The following is a 10,288-nucleotide window of genomic DNA, read 5'->3' as shown; positions in this document are numbered from 1 at the left end:
GCTTAAGAATGACTTCGAGTTTCACCAGTGTCCTTGTTTAATTTATTTTTTTTAAATATATCAGTTGCATGTTTTAGAAGATGCCTGGTTTGTTCCACTTTAAAACATTTACAGGCAAAATCTGTTTCCATCAAGGATAAGAGTTCTGCCAACATAAGCACAGATCACGGCAGTGGAAAAGGAGTGAGGTGGAGTGTAACCGCACACTCACATTTAAGACTGACTCACAATGAGTCCCAAACTCCAGCTGCCAGGTCTCAGGTTGATTTGGCCTGTCACCCTTGCAGCAGTTTTTGTTTGATGGTTGATGCTTCCGAACACAGGTGAACAAAAAGGGTCCCAGCTGCAGTTCGTGAGCGTAACTCCTGGCAATCGTAATCATGTGCCCACTCCACGCTGCCCCAGCGCTGGATCTGAAAGAGTACAAAAGAAACAGAGTCAGTGGAAAAAAAAAATGGCACATCGGTAAATACAGCCATGGGACAGAAGCCAAGACAACTTCTCTCTCAAATCAATTTGCTAAACGTACCACTCGTTCACTCAAGATCTAGAGTTTAGAAACTGGTCTTACTCCAGAATACCAACGCCTGCCCACATCCTCCATCCCTCTCACCTGATACTCTTCCTCTAGCCGGGACAGCAGGACAGCCTTTTCAACAGTCAGGTGTCTGTCAATCAATGCAAAGGGAAGGACAACCGATTTTAGCTGTGTTATGACGAACTCCAAACCTACCACAATGACAGAAAAAAGTTAGGCCAGATTTCCAAGGGCACTAGACAAAAAAAAAAAAAAATTAGCAGAGGAAGGCAGAACATTTACAACTGAGCGAGACTGATCGAGTGGCATCTATGCACACACAAAAAGTACATCCTTTGTTATTTCACCTGTACTTCAGCGGCCTTTAGCACGGTTTAGCTTCATGTCACCTGCCAGATCCTCAAACTGAAAGAATTCTACCTTTTCATTTGTACACTTGGGCTGTTACACAAAAACCTGAACGATCATTTACAGCAGCTCTTAAAGCTCAGAAATGATACGACCTCAGGTGTTGGCCAAGTGTGCCTTTTGTCGTCTATGGAATGGTATGGGGTCTCTAATGCTGGATGAGGTACCCTGCACATTTCTGAAGCATCACGTCACCTGCCAACGTCTCTCATTTTTCACAGCAGACCTGTGTACTTGTTAGGTCGACTGATGAATCTAAACTGGCCAAGTGCAGGTGTCTGAGTGTACCCTCCCATGGGCTGGCATCTCATCACCCCCACCTTGAGCCTTGGTATGCCAGACAATGAACCAGATCTCTCATCCATACCTGCAGAAGCAGGCCCAAAAATTGAACTGATTGATGGATGGATGGATGGATGGATGGATGAAGTCCTGTCTTCGTTTCATTATACTTGGGTACAAGACAGGAACCCTAGGAGTTAGCCGATATGCAAAACAGTTACGTTTCACCTGCTCTCACCCATAAACTGTTAACTGAATGCATCTTTTCTGTAACACAGTAAATAGATATTATAAAATGCTGGGTAAAAATTTGTGTGCAGTATCTTCGCTGCTTAAGGTAAAGCAAATGTTCTTTTTACTTATCTTTTTCTAATAGAGATACTGTATGCCTAGCTTTACTCCATTGTGCTTGGGCACAAAGAAGAAACTTTGCGATTTGGTTAAATATATAAAATAGTGCTCATTAACCTGTTAAAGCCCAGAAACCATATGATGCCAGATGTTGGCTAAATGTGTCCCTTGTCTTCTGTGGAATGGTGGGGCCTGCAATGCTAGACGAGGACCCAATCTCAACATCATATCTATAAAGGGAAAAGACATAAACATTAACCTCCTGTTAAGACAGGGGTGTCCAATTCCAGTCCTGGTGGGCTGCAGTGGTGGCAGGTTTTCATTCTAACCATCTTAATTAGGGAGCCGTTCTTGACTCAGACCACTTAGTTGTTTCTTTTTTCTTAATGAGCAACCAAACAATAATGAGACACAAAACAAGCTGCCACATGACCAGCTAACCTGAAAAGGTCTTGGTCATGTTGGTCTGCTCGGGTCACCAAAACATCTTGATGGTGGTCTTAGAAAAAACAGAAAATCAACAGTCAGCCGTGGCAGAATGAGAGCAGCAATAAGTCATGATATTCAGTAACGGCTTTAATTAACAGCAAGAATTGGTTTCTCATTAAGAAACTGGTTGGAGTGAAATTGGTTGGAGTTTGACGTTCCAATTTAGCTGGTCATCTGTTGGCTCGTTTCACAACTCATTTCTGCTTGGCTGCCATTTAATGAAGAGACAAATCAATTCAGAGGACTGAATCCTTTAAAACAGGGCTATTAAAATGAAGGGCAAATGAGTTCATTAGCAGTGAAAACTGCTGCTGATTAGGAAAAGAGTTAGGATGAAAACCTGCAGCCACTGCGGCCTACCAGGACTGGAGCTGGGCACACCTGTATTAAAATTTTTGATAAGATCAAATTTGGTTCTTTAAGCCCCAAAATATCTTTGATGCCATTTCCTACATGAAGAACTCTGTACCACCCACAAGATTTACAACAGCAGTCTAAATGTTATGTCACATTGCATGAATTTTCTAGTGATTTTCAGTCGTAGCCTTCATTTACATAATCTTAGTGGGTGTGAAGTAGCCGGCTGCAAGTTCCCAAGAAATCAATTGTGTTTCATGTCACCAGCCAGTCCCACTTATTTTCACAACAGACTGCTGAACACGTTAAGTGAACTGAAAACTCTAAATTGGCATAGTGCGGATGTTTGAATGTACCGTTCCATGGGCTGGCAGCTCATCCAGGATCACTTCCCAACCTGGACCTGGAGCCAGTAACTCGGTTCAAAAAATCTGCAACATGCTCCAACAAAATCAAACAGGACTGATTTTGCTTTTTAGACGTAGGGTTGGACTCTGTAAACGCTCACCTGAAGTTACAATGCAAATAATGCAGCAACAAGAAATAAGGAGCATGGGTGTTTTGGACCTCACAAACAGAAGAGAAGTTCATCGGTCTGATCTCTCGTGTTTTACATACCATGACTGATTGGGAAAAGAAAAAAAAAATGCAAGGGCCAAAATTACAGATGAACTCACCATAGCTGTTAACGCTTCATATAGCAGCGGTTCTGTTAAACAGTGTGTGCGTCAAACTAGTGTGCGTCTGTGGCACCAAATCCCCGATAAGAAGGATGAGGCAGACCAGAATTAAGGCAGAAAGATCTCAATTGCTGAACGTTGCAAAGGAAGGAATAGTTGCAATAACTTTGAAGAACTAAATGTTTATTTGCAGACAAATATTTATGTGTGGTTTATCAAACAGACGCACACAAAGTCAAACAACTGAATAAATGCGGGTACGTGCAGACTCCTGAAAGATCAGATAGAGAAACAACACGTGCGCACGCTCAGGCATAACCTGTGAGTATGATGACACAACAGACAGCGTGCTCAGACTTTTGCACAGGTTCCATCAGGCAGCACAGTATTGGCTTTCACAAAAAGAGACTAGTAGAACTGTTGTGGAAGGTCAGCATACAATCAATAAATGGGACATGCTGAACAATTTTCATTTGTTTAAATGGACATGGTCTGGTGACAAAATCGAAAACTGCAGCCAGCCAGTGTGGCATTCCCCACAACCGAAAGTCATGTAATGTGACATTGGCTTTAGATTTACTGAAAGTCTTGGATGGTAGTGGCAGTTGCTCAGTTAGAACTCACCTTTTTTCGATCCATTGTATAACTGGATCCCATTCATTTTTCTGCAGTTCCACCAGGCCTTGGGGCTCCTCTACCCTGTAACTGGTTGAGAGAGAGAGAGAGAGATAGGTTGAGAGCATGTGCTGATAGTGCATTGCTGCACCCACCTTACACCGAACCACCTGGATTGGGACCCGAGTACAGTGAGTGACAACTCAGCAAAGGGGGGGAAAAAAAACAAAAATACAACTGACTGCTGGCAAATTAGAAGTTTTTATTTCTCTACCTATGCTCCCTCCAGGAGAATGGATAGGTTTGCAGTGGTAGACATGTGACCACCCCATACTACTCTAATACTTCATCTGGCACTCAAAAGAAATGTCATTCAGAAATAAGTAAGGGATAAACCTGTTTTATCTAGAATACATTTGTTAAATGTTTTCTGAAACATGAAAAACACCACACACTAATAAAAAGAAGAAATTTGAAGGTGAGAATTAAGTTGTCAAAAATGAAAAAAAAAAAAAAAAAAAATAGAATGGCAGATTTTGTCTTTCATCCTTTCTCCTTACCAGACAGTGTCAGTTTCCAGGTACTTGAGGGTAGCCGTGATGATCTGCTCTTTGTTTCTCTGTGTTGGGTTATCAATGGCAGTGTTGCACAATGTGGTCTGTAAAACACAGATGCAGATGCAAGTCATGTTATTGGGAATCAAACTCACTTATTGAAGGTAACATGTGTCATGTCTCCATTGGAATGTCACTTCTATGCAATATTCTGCTTTCTAACTGCAATTTATTATTAAATTATGTAATACACATTAAGTAACAAATTTATTTGGTCCATTTGCTTGTTACGACGTGTAGGCTGATCCTCCAAAAGCCAATTGTGTGACATCAAACCAAATCTCTACTATATTAAAATTTATTGATATATTTATATATTATATTGGACAAGTGATGAGCAGTGCCTGGTTGTCTCCACACACTGAGGAGAGGCAAGACACATGACAGCCCGCATGGAGTTTGCTAAAAGACACCTGAAGGACTCTAAGATGGTGAGAAATAAGATTCTCTGGTCTGATGAGACCAAGATAGAACTTTTTGGCCTTAATTCTAAGCGTTATGTGTGGAGACAACCAGGCACTGCTCATCACTTGTCCAATACAGTCCTCACAGTGAAGCATGGCGGTGGCAGCATCATGCTGTGGGGGTGTTTTTCAGCTGCATGGACAGGACGACTGGTTGCAATCGAGGGAAAGATGAATGCAGCCAAGTACAGGGATATCCTGGACAAAAACCTTCTCCAGAGTGCTAAGGACCTCGGACTGGGCCGAAGGTTTACCTTCCAACAAGACAATGACCCTAAGCACACAGCTAAAATAACGAAGGAGTGGCTTCACAACAACTCTGTGACTGTTCTTGAATGGCCCAGCCAGAGCCCTGACTTAAACCCAATTGAGCATCTCTGGAGAGACCTAAAATGGCTGTCCACCAACGTTTACCATCCAACCTGACAGAACTGGAGAGGATCTGCAAGGAGGAATGGCAGAGGATCTCCAAATCCAGGTGTGAAAAACTTGTTGCATCTTTCCCAAGAAGACTCATGGCTGTATTAGCTCTAAAGGGTGCTTCTACTAAATACTGAGCAAAGGGTCTGAATACTTAGGACCAGGTGAGATTTCAGTTTTTCTTTTTTAATAAATCTGCAACAATTTCAAAAATTCTTTTTTTTTTGTCTGTCAATATGGGGTGCTGGGTGTACATTAATGAGGGAAAAAAATAATTTAAATGATTTTAGCAAATGGCTGCAATATAACAAAGAGTGAAAAATTGAAGGGGGTCTGAATACTTTCCGTACCCACTATATATATATATATATATATATATATATATATATATATATATATATATATATTATATATATATAAATTTCTTTTGTTATCTTAAACTTCCTTTTAGAGAGTTTCAAAAACCCTTTCAACGGCAACAATGCTCATTTTAGTTACATCAGCCAGCTCATAGTTCAGATGACAGCTGACTTGACATGCAATGCCTGAAACAATATGGCACAACAATGAAATATTCCAGTTACCTGTATTATATCATTTTACTTTCAACTGTAAAAGAAACAAGTTAGAAAATGCATGGCACAACATTCAGGTGCACTTAGGGATTTAGGTAACGGATATGACAGTTGGAGAATTTTACATTTTTGATTACTTAAAGTGCCAGTTACCACATTTTTGCTTATTATACATTTTTGTAACAATGAGTTCTATTCAAAAACAACACTGATACAAAAAAAAAAAAATAAATTACATGTGTTTGTGGGCTACATTAAATACCTGCTTTTTACCGGGATTTAATAATATCATTTGGTTAATAATGGAGCACAAATAGGCTTATGGTGGCTCAACAGCTTTCAAACACAGAAGATTACAATTCAAGCAAAAGGCATTGATTGATGTGCAACTAATAGATGTAGAAGGTCTCTGACTAATGTTAGTGTTTTTTCCCTTTTTCTTCTACATGATGAAAGGAATCCAAAAAGTTTTTAAAAAAATCCTAACTACCCAACAAGTATTCATTGCAGTAAATATAATCCCTTCTTTCTCAACCTTAGTAACAATATCACACTACTCAGCCACCTGCTCAAAGCCAACACATACTGTATCAACAATAAAATTACCAAAGGAAAAATAACTGTAAAAAGAAAATAAACAATACTAGCTTAAAATCACAATCAATATTACTACATGAAAGGAAAAAAAGGACACAAAATAAGTTCACCATTTAATTATTATTTACAACACAGTAATATGTTAAAACTAAAGAATATGGAAAGGAACCGATTTATTGTATCACTAGTTGTGCTACCCATCTAAGTAATCAACATAGACCTCAGTGTTAACGTTTCAATGTATATGCCTCTGTTATGTGCTATTTGGTATGGGATTCATACATGCAGTGTTGATGTTAGTGATCTGGGCCCTTCTGTTGATTTGATAAATGCAATGCATTTTAATACTACAAATGTCTGTGATGCTTCATCTGTTGGAATTACAGAGACACAGTGACCAGATGGAGACACAGATACATGGACACTTATCCTTTAACTATATTACAAGCTGTGGTAACTTTCTACACCAGGTTAAACTCTAAGTAATCAACACGGACCTCAGTGTTAACGTTTGCGGTGCATCATATGCGATGCATATGTCTTGGTTATATGCCATTTGGTATGGGATTCGTAAGAGCAGTGCTAATGTTTGTGATGCTCCATCTCTTAGAATTACAGGGACACAGATACACAAACACCTATCCCTTTATGAAGGTGGGTGGAAATACTGAAGGTAACATACATTTTTTTTTATTTTTAATTTCAATCTCAAAACAGATGGAAGAAAAGGGGGCTCTTTTGGCTGCAACCCCAAGTTTTTTTTTTTATTTTTTATAAACGATTTACCACTAAGCATCTGCTTTAGCACAGTAGCTGGTGTTCTACTATTTATGGCACAATCAGGCCGTTCGTGCATTTTAAAAACTGTTAAACACTGTGCGGCCCTTGATAGAAGGCCCAAAGCTCTGAACGTCTGCCCGTATATATAAACTGCAGTTCCATTATCGTAATTGGTGCTTCTCACATCACGTGCCAAAGCATATAAAAGGGAGAGTCAGCCGAGTTTACGGTCTTGTATATAATTCCATAACCATCTACTCTTGTCCCCAGTACTGACAGTGTCCAACATTGTAAGGTATCATGTCAGGGCCCTCACACCACATCTCTCGTCCACCAGCTGTGTATTTATTCCCCCATTTAGTCACAGAACTAACTATAGCTTAAGCTTCTTGTGCTTTACTTAAAGTTTTGTTCTGTATTCTTTGTTAACCTAGAAGATTCCCAACATACGCTAAAACTAACTTTACAGAATTTTTTTTTTTTTTGTAATCTGGCTTGAATAGCGGCATCTACTAAATAAAACATGATAAAATAAGAAAATACATAAAAAGTCATTACAGTGCCGTATTTCGTGCATTCAACTTCATTTGTAAACTGGCTCAAAGTGGTTTCGTTTATATAAAAGACGGATGGGTAAAGGAATATTACGTCTTCTGACCTCTAGGAGAAACAGAAAGCATAAACGGGGAAAGAAATATTGAATTCAATGTATATGAGCCATCACTGCATTTTTGTCCGGGTACTCTGTTGAATTTGCTTAACCTGGAGTTCAGTGAAAATGAAAAAATGTTTGGGAATTTTGGTGAGCTCAGTGAAAAGCATCGAAGTCAAAGGGGAAGGAGAAACTTAGCCGTCTCTGTGACTGTCATTGTTCACTTACCAGATGCATTGTGTAAAACTTCAAAGTGTCCTTCTGGCTGTCCCATTCTGTGGCAACAGCTATTGCCAAAGGCTCACTTGCTACTGCAAACAATTTGCCCCCAGGTGTCTTCAGCTTCCTACGATCCAGACTGACCTCAAATAAGCCACCTGGACGAAAAAAAACAAACCAATTAAAAACACTACAAACCTCAGCAAGGGGACAAGGTTGCTGTGGAGAACAAAGGGCACTCAGTGACCTACCTTCACCTTGACTAATACTGACATCCTGATAAAACTTCTTTCTTTCTGCACACAAAGATAAAAACAGAACATTAAGGACATTAAGGAATAATCAAACCCTCATCGTGTAAACAATTGTGTGCTGCAGTCAGGCTAAATAAATGTCTTATTCACTCAAACTCCTTGTTTGCCTACTCAGGTTTTTAAAAAGTCAGTCTGTGTTACTTTCGGACATTTGAACCCATTTGATCCACAGGTGTATGGTATTAAGGTTAAGTAGGTGGACTTCAGACTGCAAGGTCAGAGGTTCAGATTTGTTTGCCAGCTTACTATTTAACTCAGAATAATTAATCTAAACTGCCTGACCTCCCAGGGTGACGAGGATGATGGAAAAACTGGAGGCCATCAAGGCTAATGTTGCCATCATCTACATGACATCAACGTTGTCCTGGAGCAGCTTTAAGTCACCAGATCATTCCAACATGGGATGCAAAGAGACAGTGTCGGGGCTTATTTTTGGGCTGCTGACACCAGACTTTATAATGCCTTCTTCCAACGTGTCCACCTTAACCAGTTGGACAGTATTTCTTTATACTGTAACTAGCAGGGTTAAAATCCAATCAAATTAACACAGACCTCATTGTTAACATTTGCAGTGCACCATGCAATGCATATGTTTTTGTTATATGATGCATAAAAGCAGTGTTAATGTTTGTGATGTGCCATCTGTTGGAATGAAAAATGCAAGGCATTGTATTGCTAAAAATGTTTGTGATGAGCCATCTTTTGGAATGACAAGGACACAGAAACTGGACAGACCACTTATCATTGTATTAAGGTGGATGCCATCATAGTCTGTATACTGTGCTTATCATATTGGTATTGCTCTCAGATAATAGCTTGAACTATGTCTGATGTTGCTTCTGAAGTAAAGTAAAGTACTACCTATCTACCTACAGTCATGTAAAAAGTAAGTACACCCCATGAAAATGGTTGAACAGGGAAAGAGTAGATTTTCATACAAACAATGCCTACAGATTAATGTGACATACCTGAATAAAAATACAAGGGAAATGTTTCTTTTTCAAGCATTTATTCAACAGAAATATGAACAGATGTAATTAGTGGGCAAATCAGTCAATTTTAAGGTGAACACAGTCACTCTCCCAGCACACAAGGGCCAAATTAGCATTACCAATGCACCTACCCTTTGTACCTGTCTAAATTAATCAGTAAATTGGAAATCTTTCATTAACAAATAAAAGACACACAAAATACAATACAGTACATCAAAACACCACAAAAGCTGTTGATGGCACATGGGGTATTTAAACAGAATTATCCACCAATGCTCATAAGCCCACTCCATTTCTGGATAAGCTCGTACAAAAATGAATGAATGAATCCAAACATAATAAATGGGAGCTATAATTCTCATGTTCTTAAAATAAAAATCACGTTTTTGTACATCTTGACAGAAGTAGTAGGAAAGCCACTTAATTCCTGAAGCCCTCCCGGTGTCAGTTTGTCTGTGTACCGCTGACCTGGGACCTATTGACGTATTGATCCAGATGCCTCACCCCAAACCCCACAACAGGCCCGTTAGTAAAATCTGTATAACATGTCCACAGCCACTGGCAAACACACCGTTAGGAAAAAAAGAGAAAAAGTACCTGAAAGATATGATCTTGTGTACGACCTCAAAGGAAATCGAGTGCACAACCGGGTCGCCTGCCGCAGCATTTCTGAAGGTGTGACTAGCACCAGTTGCACATTATTACAACATAAATTCTTTAAGAAATAAAAATTAAAAAAAATTATATCAAACCCACTTTGACTAATATACACCCAAATGACCTAAAACCTACACGCGCATGCAGCCTACCGCCATGACAGTTAAGTGACACAACTCGCCAATCGCAGACTAGACTCTGTTTGACCGCGCTTGACGTCATCTCTCGTGAATGATGGGAAACAGAGTTTTTAGAGGGCAATAGCAGTGGGACTACAACAGTAA

General features: G+C 39.6%; 1 protein-coding gene across 1 annotated transcript; it reads right to left on the bottom strand.

The window, feature by feature from the left end:
* Positions 1-25: 25 nt before the first annotated feature.
* Positions 26-10,182, bottom strand: atpaf2 (ATP synthase mitochondrial F1 complex assembly factor 2). The gene is made up of 8 exons (XM_039773925.1): positions 9,945-10,182; positions 8,293-8,337; positions 8,051-8,199; positions 4,281-4,378; positions 3,730-3,810; positions 1,697-1,809; positions 614-729; positions 26-413 (listed from the first exon to the last, which is right to left on the bottom strand). Exons 1-8 carry the CDS (start codon positions 10,012-10,014, stop codon positions 276-278), a joined length of 810 nt encoding a protein of 269 aa, XP_039629859.1. The 5' UTR covers positions 10,015-10,182; the 3' UTR covers positions 26-275.
* Between the last annotated feature and the right edge of the window lie 106 nt (positions 10,183-10,288).

This window comes from Polypterus senegalus, chromosome 13 (genome assembly GCF_016835505.1).
Source record: "Polypterus senegalus isolate Bchr_013 chromosome 13, ASM1683550v1, whole genome shotgun sequence".
In the NCBI taxonomy this organism is placed as follows: Eukaryota; Metazoa; Chordata; class Cladistia; order Polypteriformes; family Polypteridae; genus Polypterus; species Polypterus senegalus.
This window is presented reverse-complemented; position numbering and strand designations above follow the sequence as displayed.